At 40.3% G+C, this 23,815-nt stretch overlaps 1 protein-coding gene across 15 annotated transcripts in view; it reads left to right on the forward strand.

Moving 5' to 3' along the window:
- Positions 1-23,815, forward strand: part of sema6a (sema domain, transmembrane domain (TM), and cytoplasmic domain, (semaphorin) 6A) — a 108,115-nt gene that overhangs the window by 68,884 nt on the left and 15,416 nt on the right. For 9 of the 15 annotated variants that reach the window (XM_078953188.1, XM_078953191.1, XM_078953194.1 and 6 more), the window contains 10 exons: positions 1,265-1,384; positions 1,828-1,916; positions 3,857-4,074; positions 5,440-5,571; positions 7,109-7,264; positions 9,906-10,079; positions 11,511-11,651; positions 11,731-11,808; positions 18,581-18,639; positions 19,330-19,350. In XM_078953188.1, the coding sequence (XP_078809314.1) occupies positions 1,265-1,384; positions 1,828-1,916; positions 3,857-4,074; positions 5,440-5,571; positions 7,109-7,264; positions 9,906-10,079; positions 11,511-11,651; positions 11,731-11,808; positions 18,581-18,639; positions 19,330-19,350 (1,188 nt within the window). Of the gene's footprint in view, positions 1-1,264; positions 1,385-1,827; positions 1,917-3,856; positions 4,075-5,439; positions 5,572-7,108; positions 7,265-9,905; positions 10,080-11,510; positions 11,652-11,730; positions 11,809-18,580; positions 18,640-19,329; positions 19,351-19,563; positions 19,585-23,815 lie in introns of all 15 variants that reach the window. The other 6 variants (XM_023958294.2, XM_023958297.2, XM_023958298.2 and 3 more) reach the window with 1 other exon arrangement.

Raw genomic sequence — 23,815 nt, forward strand, 5'->3', positions numbered from 1 at the left:
ATGACCCCACCTTTACATTGACGTGTTATTCCCACCATGACAAAGGTGGATAAAGGCGAAGAGGATTTCATGTAATCCATGGACACCAGTGAAGATCACAAATCATTGAAGAAAAAAGGTTCAGCGTACTGTCTTGTGGGGTCTAGATGACCTCACCCCCAATGTTAAGGTGCCTAGGATAGCACAAGGGTTTCCAGGTATTGGAGCAAACAATCCCACCTTGTCAGTCATTGCGGCCGTGGTGCAGCGGTAGGGCGGTCGACCCATGATCGTAATATTGCAGGTTCGACTCCCGCCTTGCACGCCCATGTGTCTACGTGTCCTTGGGCAAGACACTGAACCCCACTTTGCCCCTTGTGGTAGGTTGGCGCCAGTGTTCGGCGGCGGAGCCGCCATGTGTGTGTGAATGTGTGTGTGCATGGGTGAATGGGACTGTGACTGTAAAGCACTTTGGGCCTTTGAAAGAGGCTAGAAAGCGCTATATAAGTATACTCCATTTACCATTGCAAATGTATGAGTAGTAACAGTCCCTCAAAAAACAGCCCTCTGTTTCTGATTCAGTTTAACATGTTCAGTTTCAGGGCTGATGGGAGAAGAATGAGTCAGCGCTGTGCTGGCCGGGTGCGAAAGAGGCTGCTAAAGACATTCAGTCCTCATTCATATTAATCGTGAAACGATTTATGGCAGTATTGATGAACTGTCTGTGCTGTTTTGAAGCGGATGACGAGAGTAAATGCCAAGCATGAGCAGTTAATGTGAAGCAGAGCTGCGTGGATGGAGCTGGAAGCTCTGAGTAATCAAGAGGGTTCCTCCGCTATCCTTTCAATTACGTCGTTTGAGTTTCCACTGTGGTCACAGACGAGCCGGCTGAGCTCAGTCTGGCAGTGCATTGTGTTTGTGAAGGATGTGTGTGTATACCAAAGTGCAGGGACTTGTTTGACTTTCTTAGTGGAGCATAAGACAAAATGAGAGTTCATGGCTTTGGTGTTTGTTATGCTGGGTAATCACGAATGCACAACATGCTCAAGAGAGTGCACAGTCTATTTGTTGTCCATCAAAGAATCCCTTTGGTTTTTGTGATTCACTCATTACCCAGAACTGAGTCATATGAAGTATGTTTGTGCTTTTTTAGATGTATAAAAATCCTTCAGTAGCTATTGTTTTAGAAAAAAGGCTCTCATCTCCATTTTTTTCATCTTTTGGTGCCTCTTCATCTCCATATTTCCTCCTCATTTTGCTTTCTGCCTTTGTGTTTCCTGTCCAGATGGCAAGCTGTACTCAGCCACTGTAACAGACTTTCTAGCGATCGATGCAGTCATCTACCGTAGCCTTGGCGACAGTCCGACTCTGCGCACTGTCAAACACGACTCCAAATGGCTCAAAGGTGAGTTAGGGACACTCTAAAGCAAAAGTTTCTGTGGGGAGGCAGCGCCAAGTTCACTGACACAACATCAGACTACCTGAGCTGGGTCGTGTGATTTATGATGTTCGTGCAAGACTGTCTAAACACACTTTTGGTCCACAATATATTAGGAAGGTGGGAAACTAATTGTGTTAGATGCTGCATGCTTTGCTTTTGCAGATTTATTTAGCCACATTGACATGGATGAAAGTGCTCTGCCCCCCAGGTAAAAGGAGCACAAGTTTAGTCTTTCCAAATAGAACACAAAGATCTGTCTTTTCATGTTTACTTGGTTTAACTGATGATAAGTTGAGGCTACTAAAGCTCGCTTAGTCCTTTTTTGTATAATATAAGTGATAATTTAAATGCTTATGTACAAAAACAGTAGTAAAACTACTTGTACCTTTTTTTGTTCTTACTTGCAGAGCCCTACTTTGTTCAGGCAGTTAATTATGGGGACTTCATCTATTTCTTCTTTCGGGAAATTGCTATGGAGTACAATACAATGGGAAAGGTAAGAAGAGACCCTATTGTCCTTCCATTGTTTGATCTCTAATCAGAGGTGACTTCCTATTTACCTAGAGGATCAGGAAGTGCCTGGGGAAGCTAACAGGATATGGGTGTATCACATAATGAGAATGAGGCTTTCAGGAGTTGTTAAGTTGCCAAAAACAGTTTTCAGCAACACTAAGCAGGATGCTGAACCCAAACTAGACTCAAAACAGAATCTATTATTGTCTGGAGGTCCCATTTTGAGTCTTAATATAGCCATTGTGCTCCTGTTTGACCTATCATCTGAATTTTTCTGGAGAAAAAAATCACCTCTCTACGAAAGAAGACATTGCAATCAAAGAGGCGAGCTTTTGAAAAGAGTTACTTTACGTAGGAAATTTTAAATTAATCTCATCAGTCTCATATTGTGGGGATGTCAGAAATGAATACGTACTTTGTAGAATAAATTAGGAGACACGCACACAATATGTGGGATGGCGTGAGAACAAAGTTGAGGTAACACAAACACAGAAATAATGGATTTGCTGCCAGAAGTGACTGCCATGTGTTATACAGAGCATGAATACAGATCAGGCCTCTCAATCTGCCCGGTGTTTTGAAAGTAATGTCAGTGTAATTATGCATGTGGTGGGAGAACTGATGAAGCACAGAGCAATTTAACATTTAGTGAATGATATCTCTTCATTATTGCACAGCAGAATGGCCTTCCCTGAAAATGTAAACAGCCATCCATGCTTCCATAGTGAAATATCTGCCAAAAGTCTATTTGTGTATCCCTTTGTTTAAAAGGGAGGCTGTGGTTTAAAAAAAAACAAAACAATGGATAAATCTGTTTTCAAAAATGTAAATAGGTGTTTGCTGAGGTATTTATACAGTATAAGTCCTATTTATGTGAATATTTTCACTAGTTTTGCAGACACAAACTGTATTTTCTGAGAAAAAGAAAACAAGTACAGGTAAAACTGACTTAGCCTCACCTTTAACTAAGAAGAATCCCCTATAATGCAAAACAATTTTACAATAATCTTGCACAGAGCTGCACAGGACCTTATGACATTTCTGCAAAGTCGATTTTGAAATGATAGATTGTGTTGTGTGTGTCTGGTATTGGTAAAGATGTGTGTGTTTGTAGATCTGCAGTTAAATGCATGTTTGCTTCCATCTGCACTATCAATTTCAGGTTGATGCTGGAGTTAAAGCTGTAAAGTATAGTTTGACAACAACTAATTACAACACTACCAACAAGATTTCAAGGCGAGGCTGTAATTACACCACTGGCTCCAATTTGAAGCTGAAACTTTCTGTTGCCAGGTGCTGACTCTCAAACAGCACATCAGCAATTGCTCTTCTGACTTTAATTTACAATAAGGGGATGTAACACGAAATCTGTGACTTGAAGCAGTAACAAAGGCTGTTAAAGTAGACTGTCAGTTCACTAGTTGTTTAATTTGAGAAGTATGAGCACACCTCACATTTCTATTCTGTGATATTTCAGTTAAAAAACCCACACCTTGTGATGATTCATCATAAAATCTGTACAAATTAACCTTAAACATACAGTGGTGAATAGTTTAATTAGCCAACATTGCGGTTTTCACTTCTTCTACATTTTAAGGCTATTTTGTAAACGTTATCTTGTACAAAGTTTTTTTTTGGACCATTTTACTGTCAACTTCAAATACATCTTTTGATTGTGGACTGACTCGAGAGGTTTAAGGAAAATGCAATAAATTGCCTAAAGTGACGTCACATGATGTATTCTTTGCACTGCAACATCGGTAGTGATCTCGCTGATAACGCTGCCTGACAGTCTGACAGTGCTGCAGGGTGCAGTGCTAAATTCGTGCAGTTCCCTTTTTGACAGGCGCCACAGATTGACACATGTCATCTGATTTAGAACTATTAAAGCAAAGCCTTTCAATCTGTGCATGACTCGAACAGGTGGTGTTTCCTCGGGTTGCGAGGGTCTGTAAGAACGACCGCGGCGGCTCGCCCCGTGTTCTGGAGAAGCAGTGGACATCCTTTCTGAAGTCCCGCCTGAACTGCTCCATCCCCGGCGACTCCCACTTCTACTTCAACATCCTGCAGGCCGTGACAGAAGTCATTCATGTTAACGGGAGGGATGTGGTATTGGCGACTTTCTCCACCCCTTACAACAGGTATTCTGTGGCAAAACACAACTGTGCAGAATTTCCTTTATCCTTATTTCAAATGAGTTTAAGCTCTTCAAAGTTGTTTTGAACGTTCCCTTTATTATCTGGATTAACTGCCTCAGTTTGAAATACCTTCTAAAATGCCCTCATCAACAGTATGACCTTTGTTAATACTGGCAGTGTTGGCCCCTGCTGTGGCTCTAGGTGACATGTAATTTATGAGCATTACAGGGTCAACATTTACCTCTTCTGTCAAAACAGTTTAGCTGCTTTCCCGACATGCAGTGGTTCACCCCTACTTTTCTGTCCATAATCCTTTTTCGGATGTGTTCTCACTGTCAGTGGGAGTTCTTATCTAAATTGAAAATTACCACAAAACCATGGAGCAGGTCTGATAGTCTGCACATATGGCAATTTTCTATTTTATGGCTGCTTTTTAGCAGATAAGACAATTGCTTGTGACAAAGCAATTGAGCGTGGTTAATAGACATTAAAATCCAATAAAGCAGCATCTCAGAACATTTCTGTGGGCTCCCGTTCTGATCAAAGTGTTAGTATTTTCGTTTTATACTGGAGGATTGAAATTAGAGGAATCATGCAGAGAATGCAGATGACATTCAGAGTTTTGTGTAAAAAAATGTCTGTCTGAAGGAGCAGCCAAGTGGACATGCCACTTATTAACATGCTCAATCTGCCTCATTAAAAACGTCAAATAAACTGAAATATTTCTGTCTACATTTATATATATTCAACACAGACTGTAATTACCGTAATGGAGTAGTTGAGCCAGAAACTAACAGCTCTCTGACATTGCTATCTGCAATGCTGCCCTGGTGTTTTGGTCTCCTCAATGACAGATTTAACCCATGATGCAATAGCATGAAAATCCTGGCAGCAAAGAGAGAGAATGGTGTTTTTCATCTTGTAAACAGCTCACTTCTGAAATCAGATGCACAGTAAATAGAGAAGTGACTCAATAATCAGCTATGCATTGATTTCACATGTAGAGAAGGATGCAGCTGTAACAAGATAATGTGTTTTCCATTTCTGGAACCCAACATTGTCCTTGGGATGAACTTTAAGGCCACAAGACTCATGGGGAAACCCAGTTTGGATGAAAGGGAGTGTGTGTCCTCATGAGGATCTCTCACTGAGGACTTTGTTCGTCAACTCTGCAGTTCAGGGAGAAATATTAATCCTCAAAACATGAAATTTCAAATTACAATTTGAAGCAAATCATGCCTTTTAAATAGTGTCACAAATGATTTTGTCCTAGTTTTGGTGATGTTCCAGAAACTGAATTAAGATTAATCAAAATTTTCCATCAGCAGATTGCACATTTAGTTTTCTTGTGTTTCTCTGTCATGGCAGTATTCCCGGTTCGGCGGTGTGTGCTTATGACATGGCTGAAGTGGCCAAGACGTTTACGGGACGTTTCAAAGAGCAGAAATCCCCAGACTCCACTTGGACGCCTTTTCCTGAGGAAAAGGTTCCCAAACCAAGGTACAACCTGCACACAAGGACACAGACACATACATGCCTCCAAAATATAATCTAGTGTGTGTTGTACGTTTTGGTAATAATTTTGGCTTTTTTTTTTATTCATTTGGACTTATTTAAGTCAGCAATTGAACTTCTTACCTTATTGTTCCTTACCTGCATACTGTAAAAACAATCACCTAGGGCGCTCAGCTTTTTCCCACGCAGAGCTGCCCGGGCATCAATAAATGAAGCGTGTGATCACCTCAGGGCCTGGTTCATTTCACACTTGTACCAACCTGATCAATCTTCCATTTGTTACTCACTAATTACAGCTTGAAGAGCCTTTTTTTAGTACCTTTAAGGAAAAAAAACAAAAGACTTACCGCTAAGATCAGGGCTCCGATAATTGGTGGAACAGTGTGTGTTTGTGTTTGTTCAAAGAAGTATCACTTAGGGATGTGACTGCTCGCCAACTGAGAACCTCTACTGTATTTATCCGAATGCTTTGTGCAAATGAGTAAGTTTACCTCCTTACCTCAATTAGCATGTGGTAACTGGTTTATGTTCAGCAAGGTCAGGCATTTCAAGGAGCAGACGTGGCCCCTGTTTTTCTCTTGTTTTTCTTTGTGGTAATGAATATGATTGATTTCATTTGCATCCCCAGGCATGTTCAGTCCTTTTTATCTGCAGGCAAGCAGACAGAGAGTTGTATCAATGCCACCAAGGTCTGGTCTTGCAGCAGACTGCTCCTCCATGTGCTCGTTCTAAATTATTTGCAGATTTTCGTATTTCAGAGATGCCTGGTCCCGTTCTGCTGTCCATATGTGCAAATGCATAAACAGTATACTGACGGTAGCAGTTTGGATGTTGTCTTTGCTTTAGCAATAATCAAAATAAATGAATCTGTAAATCTGAAATTTAACAGCTGCTTAAAAAGTCATTGAGGATGGTTTTTCTTTTTGAGTTTATACCACATTTTGTGCCATGCTGATGTGGGTTTCTGATGTGAGCCACATTGCACTCTGGGGCTTTTCGTGATTGCTGACTTGCCTTCATGCCTAACTTTGATTTGCTGCATTGGAAAATTAATTAAAATGATTAAATTAATTAAAAACAACATAATAACTGTGTGATGCTTGCAGCAGTAAACTTGTGGATGTTTCTGTGCCGTGAAAGGGTATCAAAGACCTGGCTGTAAAGGGGTTTTATAGGCTTGAGGTGACATGCCTGCAATTGAGGATGTGCTATCAAAAGCAGCTCCTCTTTTTATAGGAAACTCTCTAGCTCCCTATAAAAGAATCAGATAGAGGGAGTGTCACAGAGCCTCACCGCTAATCTAGAGAAAAGAGGACATTGTGTGCTCTCCTGTTTGACCAGAGCCTCTTGAAATTAGAGTTCAGTCATTTACGGCTTCACTTTCATCGATTTTAAGAAAGTGAGACTGCCTGTTATCCTAGCCTCTTATCGTCAAGTGTTTTGTTCAATTGGTCTCTTTTCTCCATCTACCACTCTTTTTTAATCCTCTCCCATTATCTCTCCACTTCCTCTTCACTTGCAGACCTGGCAGCTGTGCTGGTAGTCCATCCATGGAGAAGTATAAGATATCTAATGAGTTCCCTGACGACACACTCAACTTCATCAAGATGCATCCTCTGATGGACGAGGCCGTGCCTTCCATCGCCAACAGGCCCTGGTTTCTCAAGACCATGGTTCGGTAAGCATCTCACCCTCCAAAAGCTGCTGGCATCAGAGAGTCTGTGAGCGTTTCAGCCCAGGACGGTAATTATTTCAAGTGTTACTCAGAGATTCAAAGTCATTAAATGACAGTAGGACTCCATTACAAACAGCCAGTGACCTACTTTCATGTTTAAGTGCAGGGAGCACACATTCCCAACTTACTATAATTCTCCCTGAATGACTATGCAGTAATGAAAGTGCACTCATTCTGTTTATTTTTATATTGAATCTCTCCTTTTTCAATTCCCCAGGCTTTGTTCATAAGATGCTCTTTCAAAATCAAGATACTTGAGTTCAAACTCTGTTGTTTTTCTAGTGGGGTTTGCTTTTTCTTCCGGTTTAACTCAGTCAGATAACATAACAGGTAGATAACATAATTCCAGCTTCCTGGCAAAATCCTACAGGACAATACCTCCATTCCTCCACAATCAAACAAAAAGTTGAAAATTGTATTACTTTGGATCTGGGTCTAAACAGGCACAGTGCACAGGGTTAAAGGTTGCCGCTTCTTTCTGAATCCTTGACAAGCAATAGCCTCTTCTTAACTTTCAGCTGCGACGAAACTCCCCTAGAGATCTGCAGGTATTTTCCATGATAACACATATTTTAGGCGGGATATCTCTCATGGGTTCAGTTTGGTCTGCTGCTTTCACTGATGTCAACTAGAAATGAAATCTGAACTACGATCAGATATCTCTGCTCTCCAGAGAGGATGCCCCCAATATCAAGCACATGTTTATTTCTCAGTAAAACAAAACGTTCTGTCTGCAGACTCCCTGTGCAGAGGCAGGGACCTCAGCTGGCAAACAATCACTAAACACCCCTTTCTGCTGTTATATCTCAAATATGAAAAGACTGTGTCTAGCTTGGTGGAATTGAATTGATTTCATGACACCACACTGATTCTGTCCTTGGAACTCCTGGTAAAGACAGCTAGAACACAAAATTAAGAACATTTAAAGTCATTTGGACATAGGTGTCCAGCAAACAATAATGAGGATATGAGTGGACTTGCTAGATTTTCAGATGAGATCCATGTCTAATCTTTAAATCTCATCTCCTTCTGTTAACTGCAAAAACCATAAGCTGTTTATTGAAACTCCCGTCTAAAAGCATTTTTTGATGCAGTCAGTGTCATCACCACATCTCTGAGGCTACAAAGAGTTTAGAAATATATCATCAGCATCGATACACACCAATGCAGGACAGCAGTCCTTGAAAATCTATTCATCCATTTTCTTAACCTGCTTTATCCCTTTTGGGGTCACAGGGCTGCCAGAGCCTTACCTGGCTACTGTTGGTGAAGGCGGGGTACACACTGGAGAGATCTCCAGTGTGTCACAAGGCCACACAATTACACACCCATGCACACACACACAGAGTCACACCTAGGGACACTTTATAGCAATTAAGCAACCTATGAAGCATGTTTTTGGATGTGGGAGGAAGCTGGAGTGCCATGAGAAAACTCACACATGCACGGGAAGAGCATGCAAGATCCACACGGAAAGGTCCCAGCCGGGATTTGAAACGAGGCCTTCTCACTGTGAGGCGAGAGCATTAACCATTACGCCCCCCATTTGAAAATATTTTGGCATTTTTCTGTTTTAGTGAACAAATGTGTACAAATATTTGTCTGGAGAAAAAAAAACCTTCAATTTAATAGTGATGCTCGTTTTTTTCAAAGTTTCACAGCCAGATTTTTATGAAAATGAATAGTAAACTGAGGCTACATCCATTCTAATGACACGTTTTCAAAGCAGCCTCTTCACAGAACTTGTATTTGCTAAACAGTGTGACAATCTTATGTCACACACATTTACTCAGGAAGATTAAGTGAAGTAGATAAGAAAGTAGATAAACACGAATAAATCCATGAATATAATGCCTTCAAATAAAACTGGCTTTATTTGATAATCATTATTTTTAATTAGTCTAGTGAAGAACTGCAATTACGTCTATTTATGATTAAAAGTAATTACACTGTCAAGAAGATGGCATCATCTTCTTAAATATCTGAAATGGGTTTGATGTCAACTTGTTTTGTTTTTTTGTACTATTCCATTTTAATGCTTGAAATCAACCAATATATTAAATCAAATCAAATCAATGATTACATAATTCCTATTATCTGATCAGTTGTAATCAGTATGAAGAAAATGTAAAAATCCTTGTCTCCATCGTGTCGTACTATAAAGTTTCAGTGTGCAGCTATCAGCTAGTGTCAGTGAGAAAAAAACATTTCTGTTTGTTGTTTGTTATTTGAGAAACTTGGCTGCAATGATTTTTAAACAGGCAGCTAAAAAGGCTTTTTATCAATCTGATGATGAACTGAAAATCGATGAATGAAATCGTCCCCCTGTCGTCATCTTCAGACATCCGACCTACACAATGGATATCACATTATCTGACTGACTGATTGTTGGTGTAATTATGATCACGACAATGACATTTAGAAGTGGATGTGCTGTTCTGGAGTTTACAACGATGCGTGCTTGTGATGTGCGTCTCCATCTGCTGCTCTCTCAGAGAGCTATCCCGTTTCTCTGCTGGCAGACAAACTGACTAATTAATGAAGCAATTGACTGATTAGTTTTTCCTGGTATTCCTTTTTCCAGGTATCGCTTGACACGCATTGTGGTGGACAACGAAGCAGGTCCCCATAGAAACAATACTGTGGTATTCCTGGGATCTGAAAAAGGGATCATCCTCAAATTCCTGGCCAAGATGAACAATGGCTTCCTAAATAACAGCCTGTTTCTAGAGGAGGTCAACGTCTACAACCCTGACAAGTACGTAGCTGTTATTTGTACAACGCGAGGATACAGTTGCTATGAGGACACAAAACCCAGTTGATGCATATGTGCCTGTTCTGGAGTAAAACTGTGTTTAATTGTGTGTTTTCCGCAATCTATCAACATAGCCAACCCACCAGCCTCATCTCTGCAGTCAGACCCCCTGACAAAAGCTCTGTAGTGAAGCCAGTCAACCAGATGGCTACTCTATCATTTAAGGAGTTTTATCAGGTTACACTTTGCCTAACCGCAGCTCTTAAATTAAAGTCAGAGACACTAAGGCTCTGGATATAACGGAGCAGCAGGGTTCCCGACCGCAATGGAGCCCTGGTCCACCATAATGTTGGCTGATTAAAGGAAACACACTCCTGCTCACGCTGGGGTCTGTGTTTATCTTCAGTGCCTATTTAGGATTGTTGTTAATACATTATTCACATGTTGGGCTGCAATGGTTGCAAGATTTTGTGTGTGGATGTGAAGAGGAGAGCATCTTTAAGCATGGGCAATGAGCAAAGGTCACCCGCAGAAGGTTCTGCCAAAGCAAGTGTGTGTTGGTTGGTAGTGGCTGAAAGAGAACACATGTTATCACAGACTCAGGAGGGAGAGAAAACAATTACAGAGATCATAGAGGACAGCTTGGAAGCAAGAAAGAACATGAAAAGGAGTTGATAGGAGATCTTTGAGGTTTACAGTGCAACATACTGTAGCCATGTGATGAGCTTCACGCAGAGGAAAGGAGTGCAGGGTCATCTCTATTCCTTTACTCGGTTACTCGCTGGATCTCATTGCCTCTTCTCAGCATTTTCCTTTGTTTCCTCCCTTGTTGAGCGTTCATCTGCTTTTGGCCATCTGGCTCTAGTTGCTTACAGTAAGTGACTTTTTGCCTCCTCGGCTGGTTGGCTGACTGGATCATGCCCGATTGCAGTGCATTACCGTGTGTAGATGGACTCTAAGCCCTAATTGAGAGCGTTAATGCAGGACCAGAGCTCTGGAGACGGGCGATTAAATCCCAGGAGCTGGATGGCAGAAAGAAGAGACGAGTGGAGGGGAGATAAGGGATAGAATGAGGCTTGGCACGCCCCCGGATTAGTGCGCCCCTGTGGGGACAAAGGCAACTAGCAGGGATGGCGTTGTGGTGAAATACGGGATCCTGGTATGCATTTAGGTGCTGCTGACTTCTCAGAGGGCCCATCTGTCTGTTTATCTGTTGTATCTGTATCACCCCTTCCTTTATCTTGATTTATCTCCCACTCAGTTCCTGACCCTGTTTGCTCTCGTCTAGAATTGGCAGTGTTTCTGCTGACCTCACTTTGTCTTTGTGTGATATCCTAATCTCCATCCTTTGCTCTTTAAATGAACGTTGGAATCACTGGGAAATCTCTCAACACATTCCAAGTTTTATGATCTTTTTTTTTTTTTGCTCCCCAGGTGCAGCATAGATGGAGTAGAGGACAAGCGCATCATTGGCATGCAGATTGATGGCAAGAACCACGCTATGTGGGTTGCTTTCACCTCGTGTGTGGTCAAAGTACCACTGTCTCGATGCGAAAGACACGGACGCTGCAAGAAGTAAGTGTGATGCATGCTTGCAAATCCTGAAGGTAGTTTTCTGGCGCATAAAGCAATGGTGTTTGTGATTCTCCTCCAGGTCCTGCATAGCTTCCAGAGATCCTTATTGCGGTTGGGTGTCAGAGGGGGCCTGCAGACAGGTGGTTGGGAAGACCAAGTAAGTAAATACAGATGTAATCCCAAGAGAGCTGAAATGTGGAAAAAAATGGAACCAATTATCCAATCAAAACCTTACTTCATCTTTTTAGAAATTGTATCCAGCATTTTGTGATTAAAACTTATAATAAATCATAGTTAAAAGAAAAACAACTAAGTGAGCATTAAAAAGTTGACCATCTTTTTTAAAGTTGCAGAATACTGGTGGGTGGTTGAAATAAGGAGCATGTAAACATAAAAGCAAAATGCTACTTTGACTTCCACCACACCACAGAATCTGTTCAAACTGCACATGTTCTGGTTTCCCCAAACATCTGCTGCCACTTAATGCGTTTCCCCTCAAAAGGTGAACGAGGTCGTGCAACAGGTTTCTCTTTAGCCACCATCATTCACAGAGCAGCAGAGAACACTTTTATGAAAATGCCTTTATGAAGATAGGATCAGTGACTGAAAAGCTCAGGTGTAATAAACCAAAGGTGTTGGAGGGTGACATAGCCGAATGATTTGAACCTCCATAACTGATCTAGGAGGACAAACCGAACTGCCTTTGGACTCCAAAAATTGAAAAAATAATATTGGTTTAAATGAACATTTTCATAATTTGCATGTCACAGAGATGTTTGTAATTACAGTTTCCGAATAAAATGTTCTTTAAACTTGTAATGGATTTTAAAAAAGCATATTTAGGCTCTTACTTTTCTGAGGAAGAATGTAAGGGGTTTCAGGCTATTGCTTACCAAAGGAGAATCCTGCTGTCCACTGACACTGAAACAGAAATAAACAGTGAAGTTAAAAAGCAAGCAAACCGGGTTGAAACAGCTGGCCTGCTTTAAAACGTAAATAGCAGTTTAGGTTATCCAGTTTCTAGTGCATGGATTAGAAATGGGCTTTTTTAATGTACATTCAAGATGTATAACTTTCTCTTACTCATCTCTTTCCACAATTATCATGTTTTTTGTGTTTTGGTTTCTTCAAAACCAAAACACAAACAACTGGAAAATGGAAATGAGCGTAGAATTGATTGAATTGAAGAACCAGTAAAAACATTGGAAAATTCCTCTTAGAAGATCATTTTATGTGTGCACTGTTATTCCCATGACAATACACAGACCATGCATATTTATCACTGGCTAATTGTGACGGAGAACATAATGTGATGATTGCAATGTTCTAAAATGCAGATAATGTTAATTATTTGCCCTCACCAAGTAGAAAATGTAAAAACTGTATTTGAATGTTTTGTATTTATTGATCCTCTCAAAAGAGACTCCCAGCTAAATACCATTGATGAGAATTTTACAGTTTACTGTCTGAAATGTTCAAAAATGTGTCAGTATATAGTCAATAGGTTTTCCTCCCAAAAAAATTATTGTAAATGTCCTTTTACACAAGTTATTAGTTAGAAATGTGAGTAATTCAGTGATACGTTGGGAGCCTGATGACAAAAACAACATTCTTCATGAATAAAGTTGTATGAATGACAAAGGGTAAAATGAATTTTTATTATCTTCCCCACATTTCCAAAGTCATGCATATGCATGCTTCTCTTTCATAACTCTCATTCATCATGGAACTTTACATTTGTGCACAAGCCTGATTTCCACTCCCATTTTGAGCCATGAATGGAGGAAACTCCCATTTTTAAGCAATTTGCATAGGAAAAGCATAGTTTGCATTACAATTGAGCGAATAAACTCATCATTTAGATCAGGGGTCGGGAACCTTTTTGGCCAAGAGAGCCATAAATGCCACATATTTTGAAATGTAATTTCGAAAGAGCCATACAATAATGTAGTGTCCCTTCCCCACACTGAGGCACGGAGACTTAACCTCTTTTAAAGTTCTTTATTCCGATTACTGCAGACCGCAACAAACGCCGTTAAATTAATTCAGCAACTCCTGAATCTCTCCCGCCGAGACGAGAGAGAGCGCTTCTCCCAACTTTATATTCTCTCACTGCCGCATCAGCCCTCCTATTTCTCTTATTCGGCCCATAGCTGAACCCCATTGGTCCAAACTACCTAACAACAGGCTGAGCGACAGAACTGAGAGCCAATCAGATCTCTGCTTGACGCGTTCAATGAGCTCCAGAACTTTTAACGCGGCCCAACAGCCATCCAACTCAGTCCGCGACAATTTGTTTAAAACTAAATATACAAATGAATGTGTGCATTTGATTTAATTTCAACATTTTTAAAGTACAATAAGTCTGTGGATTCTTTTTCAATAACATTGTCATTCTGTTGCTAATAAATTAGTATTTCTCGTGGTAGTTTTGCTGATGGTCTAGTCTGGTTGATACGTGGTGAGTTTCTGCTTCGTTCAGGCGTTGAGACTTTAAACGTGATCTTAGGTCTGAATGTTCTGTAGATGTGAGACAGACTGCTCACATGCAGACGGGGAGCCAAACACACACTCACACGCTGCAGTGAGTGACGGGCAGCTTTTTTACAATCCCTGCGCGGTTCACCTGCCGGTCCCCACAACACCTCAGCCCCACCCTCTGCTTTCTCCCTCACACATCCCGTCCCCGCATCTGCGCGCTCTCTCTCAGAGATGGGAGCGCGCAGTTTTAGGCACGTCAATTCACAAGTTTCCAGCTGGTACAAACTCTGTGAAATAATAGATAATAGTAACTGATAGCGCTGGCGCAGATTTCTCTCTCTAAGCACTGCTACTACTGCGCGCCTCTGGCATCGCATCGCGCCCGAGAAGGACTGGTCTAATGAAAAAAAAAAAACTATAATTAAAGATTTGTCTGCGAGCCACATGTGACCATCAAAAGAGCCATATATGGCTCGCGAGCCATAGGTTCCCGACCCCTGATTTAGATGGAACTCATCAGTAAAGAAGAGAAAAAGCAAGAGTTCTCTATATTTATTTCTTATGTTTGTACAACACATAAAGGCTCCCTAAAAAAATCCATTATGTTAAGAAGTAAGAAGTAATTAAGTAAACCACAATAATATTTATTTTATAATATAGATTTTTATTGTTTAAATCTTCTAGTTTAGATTTGGTAAAACTAGACAAATTCCCATTACAGCAAACTTTTTTGTGCCATCTCAATTTAAAAGTTTAGATGAGTGTTTCAAGCCTAAAAAAATCTAAATCTTTGGAAACACTTTGAAACCCTGAAGAGAGTTAAACTTTACTAAACAGTGCAAAAAATTTAAAAAAGTTAAAGTCAGATCTGCTTCATTATGCTGCTATAAAACTTTCTTGATTTTTCCTATTTTTCTTGACAAATAAAAAAGAAAACATATTTTCTAAATACTATTTTTTTTTATTTCTTAAGATTGATTTTTTGCTTTGCATTACAGCAGGACTACAAAGCATAAATTACAGATTTTATGTTTAGATTTTCTTTATTATGTTGGTGAAGGTACTCATTAATCCAGGGGACATTGTCTTGAAGTTTGTTTTGTTTTCAAAGCTAAACTTTGTCTTTTATTTTTCCATCTGCACTTTATCACATCATCAAATACCTGTAAACATGGGTATGGATGTCATTCAGAATGGATGAGGTTCACACAGGCTCACTGGACAATCTCCTTTTCTAAAAACCATGTGGAATAAAGCACGCACATGATGTTTTGTTTTTGTTTTTTGAGTGCATCCATCTGGCCTCTGGACTTGGTTAAACTTAACAAGCAAATCGGTATTCCGCCCTTCTCTAAAACATAGTTCCATTTTTCTCTGAAGCTTTATAATTTTATGGTGTTTAAGTGCAGTCACCTCAAGCTGAAGGGGCTCTTGGAAGGATGGATGGAAGAAAAGAGCTGTTTGCTCCAGGCTTTGGGTTGGATATGCAGAGCTTGGCCACGACAACTATAATATTGTGGCTGCAGTTATGACACAGAACCAGGTCATGCTTTCTGAACAAACTGCAGATGGAGTTTTGTGGTGGGAAAAACATTTTACAGATGAAATCATGACAAAATGACCACTGCATCACCAGCTATTTAAGGATGAATGATCCCCCCGCCGCAAAGTGACTGGTTTGGTATGCAAATGCTCCACATAAACATAAGCAGCAAAGGAGCAGACTCCTCTTTTATGATTCTGAAGCTGTGGACAGCTCTGACAGAGCATCTACTTAGGAGCAAAAAAGCAGAAGGACTAAAAGATGGAATAATATTTTTAAGGTTAGAAATAATAGAAGGAACCGCAGAACAATCTGCTAGTTGATGTTTTGATCCATATTTATGTCTCCATCTTTCCTCTGTCATACTCTTGCTCTCTTGCCAGCCTCTTGTTCTTTCTTCTTCCATCTGGCCCTGATGCTAGTGTGCCAGTTTTTCCCATGTGGAGTTATGCCTCTTATACCTACTGCCTAAAAACAGCTTGCACTCTGCTCTTCTGCAATATGCTCCACTGTCAACACCCCTTTCATGCATATAATTGCATATGATTTTGAATGGTTGTTATTTAGTAAAACACATACAAAGTTGTGTTGCCATAATCTGCACATCAAATGAGGATAAAATGTGGCCATATGCTGATTTGTGACCTACTAGGAATCAACTCCAAATCAAAGTGGAGGACATATTTGCATATGTGTTCAGCAGCATGTACAGTATATTCTTTCCTTTTTCAGTTCACTTCTGATATGAATAATTAACACTATTATGTCTGACCCACAAGTCAGCAACCAAATCCCCTCCGTGCAACATCACATCTCTTAATAATCACATCTGATGCAAGATAATATAAAACAGATTTCGGTTCCCTCCAGTCCTGTACAGTGCGGCTTAAATCAGCTTTAAATATGTATGCAGTAGCAGTGGGATCCTAACCCTGAACTGAGCGTCTGTAGTACTACATTCAAACACATCTCACATCTGTTGCTAGAATGTAGTAAAGGACCGAACCCCTGAACCAATACAGCATTTACTCTATGGTTCATTTATTCTTCATCTGTCCCGGAAGTCCCTGACCCATCACATGTAGTGCAAATGCTTGTTGTTGATACATCTCAAAGCCGGTGGGATTTAAAAGCTTCCAATCTTCTTCTTACCAAGTCTGGAAATCATGACGACAAGACTGTCACACACAAAAAAAAAGCAAATCAGCTTTTGGCCCTGTTGGGTGTGGCGATAATGTCTGGAGGGAATACCCCGCAGACATCAGGCTCATTTTTGCCACTCTGCATCTTTGTGATTATATCTGTGAATGATAAGCAAATCAGATAAGCCGATTAACTGAACCCCCAGATATTAAAGGGAGCACGCTGCTCTTGTTGCTGGGTGACTGTTGTGCATGATTTCGAAGGGAAATGTCCTATGAAGGGATTACAGTCACCCTTTTTTTTATCTGTCTTTTTGAGATTCTGCAATCCTGAGAGGTATCGGTTTGATCTACAACTACACTTTGATGGGTCATACTTGTCAAAGGATCCACATAAAGCACTAAATCTCCCATAATAGCAATTTGGCCCATCTTTTTACTTTTAACTGTTGTTTTATCATTCTGATTTATGACTGATGAAGGATGGATTTTGATTTTAATTCTGGAAATAAAAAACAAAAACAAGGGTGGCTGAATATGATCCAAACACCTGTTCATGTGAGGTCTGTATTTTCACCCTGATCGGAGCATAAAACATGAGTGATAGCGTCTTGGAAAATGATTCTTCTTCAATCAATTGCTGTGGCCAGTGGAGGATGAGGAAGATGAGAAGTGGGTGGGCAGGCAGAGGAGGAGAAGTAGTGAGCAGGCCCTGTGAAAAGCTGCTGTGATTGTTATAGCGGCTGACAGTTGGGCCGCTTTGTTTCACTGATCTCCTTACAGCTTGCTTGGTTGTGGTTCAAGAAAAAGCAGCTCTCAGTGCAGAACGCGTCAGAAAAAAAAAAATCTACAAAACTATTTTCCTTTGAGTCATATGACGACCCTCAGGCATGGTTATCATCATTGCTCTGTTCTCGGCCCATGTGATTGTAACTGCGTGTCTGTTTCCAAGCTACATGGAGTGTGAAAGGAGAAAAAGACTGCATGTCATGAGGTTCCTATAAAAATAAAGTGGTTTCTTGCTAAGAATTCAGCAGATTGACCCTTGTAGTCACGTCTTCAGAGTGAGTTTGAAGTTGGAGATAGCAGCAAGGTGGTTGTTGAGGCCAAAAGACGAGCCGTCTGGTTAAAATTACCACAAGCACGTAGAAATACCTTATACGGAGCTGCAATGAAGAGGTTGCTGTTGTTTTCCAAAAAATAAAAGCAGGGTGCATTTTACAAAATAAATAATTACATAAAAGTTGTAACTTTTTAAACAAATGTTGAGCTCAATTTTATATTTGATTTCATTTTTGTGGATCCTGGCGAAAGAGATTTTGCCTTTAGTTTTAAAAAAAAAAACAAAGACAAGCGGGTAGTTACAGAATATCTTCTTGTACTAAACTGGTTTTTGATTCAGCTTGACGTATAGCCAACCCTTTTTGAGGTTTTAATATTATGCTATAATTGTAACGAGAAATAATATTTTAAAGATTAAAAAATACAACTTTTTAATTCCACTTCACACAAAACCAATCTATGTTTGCCAACATTTCTGGCAGAAAGCCCAGCACCTGCTATGGGTTTACTTGCCTGCCAGCATCCCATACATCCATAAGGTTAGATCTGCGGTTTTCATGCGTTTCCTTTGATTCTATTCCAAAACAAGGCTTTTTGCTCTTTACACTGTATTGTAGCACAGCCATGTGTTTTTGTCTTGTTACTCTTCTAGGTGTGGCAAGTTTTTTCACTGCTGACCGTGTCCTCTCTGTTCCCTGCAGATTAGCCTTTGAGCAGGACGTGGAGCATGGTAACACAGATGGTCTGGGAGACTGCCAAAGTAAGCAGGGCCTCTTCACTCTTATCTTTCCGACTCCTCTTCTCTTCTCTTCTCCTTCCCCCCATCACCACTCTTTCTCCTTGTCCACTCATTTCCTTCTTCACCTTTTTCTCTCCCGTCTGTTCTCCCGTACATGCCTGTCTCTCAGCCTATTCCATCCATCTGCTCCTTTCAGCTCTTGTCCTCTCCTGTCCTTTTCCGGCTGTTTCTGTGGTTTTTCCACTTCCCAGTGTTGTGCTCTACTGGGTAAAGACATCCTTTTAAAAAGGTTCTCATCAGGAACGTAGACATTTAGTGACAGATAGGAACTAGTTTTTGTGTGTGAGATGCAACAGATTTCAAAACACTATTCATTAGAAATGTCTGGGTTTAAACCAGTGATAAACTGTTGGTATTCTCCCAAGCTGCTCGAGTTTTCTTACAGAAATAAAGAAGATAAAACACTTCAAAGCAATCAGTAATTGGGTAAATAAAGGCCATGAATTTTCCTTCAAAGTGCATGTTTAGCCAAAGAAACTCAGACTCCCAGACTTTCATCTTCTGATTAGATTCCTGCTGATTAAAACTGAAAAGAAGAGAGTGAGTCATTCTCAAATGACTCTAAAAATCATGGCTTTTTTTATTGCTCTAAAGCATATAAGCCCCTATGGCTGCACACAGTAACAAGGTTCGTTATTCTTTTTCTTGCAGATACTTTTGTGGCTCTGAATGGTAAGTGTCCCACACACGCTGCACAAGGCAATCAAATGAGAAATAGAAGCTGAGTCGCTTTTTCCCCTCAATCAAACTGTAGCCACACCTCTTCATCTACTCAGTTCAATCTTCCCCTTTCAAGTAAATGAAAACTCCTCCCATGTGTGTAAAGACAGGTTATTAATGACTCAAGGTTTTAATCGAATTGATTTCATTCCCTCTTTTTGATAGATATTCCATCTGGTTATGAAGGTAATGAAAGCAACGAAAGTTACTTTTCCCTCTCATTGTGTTCATCCTCATGTAGCACCTTTAGTTTTTAGAATAAAGGAAGTAAAAGTAGAGAGAAGCACCAATTCTGTTTTGCCCCGATGTAGTTTTGTTGGACCCTTTTTCCTGCCTTTTTAGTGTCCATCGTCTCTGTGCTTCTATTGACTAGACTTCATCTTTGCATTCTTATTTAGAAGAGCCTAGGCATTAGTCTAAAGGTTTTTTCTTATTTAGTTTTGTGAATGATCCATGTCTTTCTTTTAGCCTGTAATAAATCTAAATAAACAAGAGTTTAAGTAAAAAAGAGGGATTTTAACAGGGAAACTAAAGGAACAGCTACCGAGAAAGGTGCCTTGAGACAATTAACAAGCATTGGTTAAATCCTATGAAATAAATATCTACATAAAAAACTTCTGCATGGGTTTCCAAAAAGACTGGATCAGTTTAAAGACCGATTCCAAAGAAAATTGTGCTTTTTGGTGTTTTTAACATGTTCTTGTGGCATTTTTCTCATAATGGAAAACATGTATTAAGAAAATTAAGATTAAAATTCCATTTCTGAATATATTTTATTCGAATTGTTGTGAATCAGCAGCATCCCCTTTGAAAAAATCTCATGTGTTACAAAAAGAATACGCTGGGTGAGCAACAAGCCCCCCCTGCTCCGCTTTATTCGGATGCATCCATCGACCATACGACCATATTTGTCTTAATTTTCCTTGTTGGCATCTGTGTTCCTCGCCATCTGGCTCAAAACTATTTGGCTGCTTAGCTTTCCTAAAAAAAAATTACACCGTTTTTTTTTATTTCTGCCGAAAACGACATAATCATAATAAAAAAAAAAAACATTGGGAACCCTTTTAAATAAGATCATAAGATGGTCAGAGTGGTACTTTAACTACTTTATTTTGTGTTTAATAAACCTGATGGCATGTAGCAGAAAATGTGTTGCAACACAGATGTTCTGAGGTCATTTTTGATTTTTTTTTTTATTGTTTTTTCACTAATTTCTACCAAAAAAAGAGAGAAGAAAGTTTCGCACATTAAATATTTTTTGTTCTTGAAACTAAGTGCTTTTGTTTACAAAAGGTGAAACACAGACTACTCATAAGTACGTCACACAGTATCACACCATCCTGCAGGGTGTTAAGTACAGTTTTTTCAAAAATAATCGACAGATGTGATTAGCCTGCGGCAAAGTTATCCATAGCACCGACACCTACACTCACATCCACCTTTTTGGTTTATCTGATCGAAGTTTGGGTTTTTTGACGAATCGCTCTGCTGTGTCTCACTTTCTCTGACATACATACTTCCAGATCAAACCAGATCCATACAGAGTGAGAGAAATAGAAAATTTGAAGTCTGTCCAGAAAGTGTTCTCTTTATGAACCCTTCTGTGGCTTTTTCCTCCCGCTGTGATTTTCCTCCTGTAAGATCCAGGGTCATCGTGAAAGCATCTGTGTTTCTGTGCTCCCCTGTTGTGCAGAATGTGACGATTCTGTGCATTTTCAAGCACAGAAGCTTACACAGGCAACACCCTCTTTACAACACCACCCCCAAAGTCTCAGTTATTATTTTAAACTCTATGTTATCTGATATTGCTTCAGTCTTTTCTCCCCAGACCAGAAATCCTCGCCACTCTTTTAATCTGTAGAAAAAGAGGGACGTGCATCCTGCAGTTTAAGATCTGAGGAGGAGCTGGGAGACTCTGAGGTCTCTCTATGTGTGTCATCTGCCTGCACTGCATTTCCCCTGGCTTTGGGGGAATGAATTATAAAATAGGCCTGTCACACTAATCTCTCAGCCTTGGGCCAATAGTTAAATAAATCATTTTAATGATTGCCACGCCACACAGAGAAGGAGGAGGCTTTGGGTGCTGTTGTGAGTGGGTGTCTGTATGCGTACTAGTGACTCCCCTCCATCTCCAGACACAAGCATAAACACATATTGGACTAGAACGCACACATCCCCAAAACCGACACACACTCACATGCTGTCACCTCCTCCACAGAGAGAGCCTGTCAGAATGCTAACTGGAGGTTGAGCTCCACAAGAGGCAGTTGATAAAAGTGTTGTCACTCTTTATGTCATAAAGCCTGTGTGTTCTTTAAAGCACACAAATGCATTATATCAAATTTAATGTATTGCTTTGCTAAAATTGTGTAGGGTGGCTCAACTGTAAGCATGTAGAAAAATAATGAGATTATCATGGTTAAAAAAATAAAGCAGTAAGACAAAGCTCCCGCAAAAACTCTGCTTATGGGAGAAAATGCAAACTAAGGCGGCAAGCGGGGAAGAAAGTGATTGTGTGAGCGATGAGCAAATGCAGAAGGAGAGGAGAAAGCGTGATCCATCACCCACACATTGACAATTGATTCATTCAGCAGAGGAAAGACTCATCTGCTTTATTTAGGAGGTTGAACGGTTGTTTTTGGAGGAACGTTACTGATTTGATACCCAACTTAAACTGGAGCTGTGGTGCCTTTTTGGAATGTTCATGGTTTAAATGAATGTATTAATAAAATGTGAATAAAAATAGACCATTGTCCAAATCAGAATTAACCCATAAGAACACAGACCCATTTATCTTAAAATAAAAATTATGTGGGATATACCACAGACCAAGTGGACCACAGAGCACATTTCAGGTGTTTTCCTGTTAAACTGATGTGGCCGTTTGGATTAAAAGATGTCACAAAAAGTGTAAAGGAATTCCCTAAATTTGGGAGCCAATATGAAAAAGGATTGTAATGACAGCTCAGCTTCTTCTATTTTAGTATTTTCTTTCTCCACTCAAGTCAACGTTGGGCATTAAACCTTTAATTCCGGAGACGTTGCCGGCGACACCTAAATAACATACGCTCTTAAATAGATACCGTAACTTTTCGACCATCTATGTGATCAATGTCACCTGGTTCTGACACGGAAAAAGCAGCTTTTCACTTCGACTTTGCACCAATGTGCAACACATTACATGCCTAAAGTGTTGCATAACGGCACAAAACCGCTATTCCTCGCGACAGAATCGAGAGAGATCTGGCCGCAGATAAGATGGCGACTGACATCATCACCTGGAAGCGGAAATTAAACAACTTACACAACCCTAACATAAAAAGGTTCAGAATTGTAAAAATTAAAACTTAAAACAGAATAGACCCCTGCTGTTGTTATTCTCAAACACACTGGGCTTGTATGACATGTTGAAGAAATCATGGTCGATTTTCACTGGTTGGCACTTCTGTGTTTTGAAAAGGACCCTACACATACGTAACTACCATATCTGAGTTCCTGATTGGTCAGAGTTCCACTAACTTTTGACATGCTCAATTGTCGCTTATTCTGTATGTAGAGCTTGGAATTGGACCTAAGAACTTTCTTAACGTGAGAGTTCTGAAAGCGTGTCTATATATGCAAGCGCGTTTCCGAGCCCGGTGTGAACGTTGCTTTAGGGTCGCCAGTTAAAATAAAGGGTTTTGTTTTAGCAATATGGGGGACTTTGGGTTCTGGCTGTTGATGTCTGCCACCAGGTCCTCTTGACAGAATCAGCTGATTGACGTTGATAATATAAGCACTTCACTACTGTAAAGTGTTGCATATTGTGCTGCTTTTTCTGCTTCAGAATCCGCTTGAATGACTTAAATTGCATAAACGTTTGATAAGTTAAGGTAGTGTAAAGAATGCCAACATTGGAGCTAAAGCTTCGGTCTTAAAGGGTTAAAGTTAGGAAAGGCATTTGCTGGCATCATGCTCAGTGGAAATAGGCTGCAAATTGATGACACTTTTTTTTTTTTAAACTTTAAGTAGAATGTGGGAAGAAGAAGAACAGAGTTGGAGCTGCTTTGAAGCAGAGAAAAAGTCTGTCCCCATCAGGGGCGATGGGGAGAAAGTTAGATTTTTGTCCCACATATGACAGACAGGCACCCTGTGGTTAGTGTGGAGGAAAACAATTGCACTGTAGGCTGACAGGCCCAGCAGAGCGCTGACGTGACAGTCAAAACAGGAGGAGGGACAGCGAGGACGACAGAGACAAAAAATGACAGAAAAGGAAACACATCAATCCTGGGAAACTCACTAACATTGCCTAATGAGTTGCTGAGGGTCACAGAGGGAATACTGGAGCTCACACAGCTCAGCAGCTGTCCTTGTATGTGTTTATGTGTGCTTGAGCATCAAAGGAGGAGTCGATGTGTGTGCAGCCTAGCTTCCCTGC

The sequence above is a fragment of the Oryzias latipes genome, chromosome 9 (genome assembly GCF_053564925.1).
Source record: "Oryzias latipes strain Hd-rR chromosome 9, Olatipes_Hd-rR_3.1".
In the NCBI taxonomy this organism is placed as follows: domain Eukaryota; kingdom Metazoa; phylum Chordata; class Actinopteri; order Beloniformes; family Adrianichthyidae; genus Oryzias; species Oryzias latipes.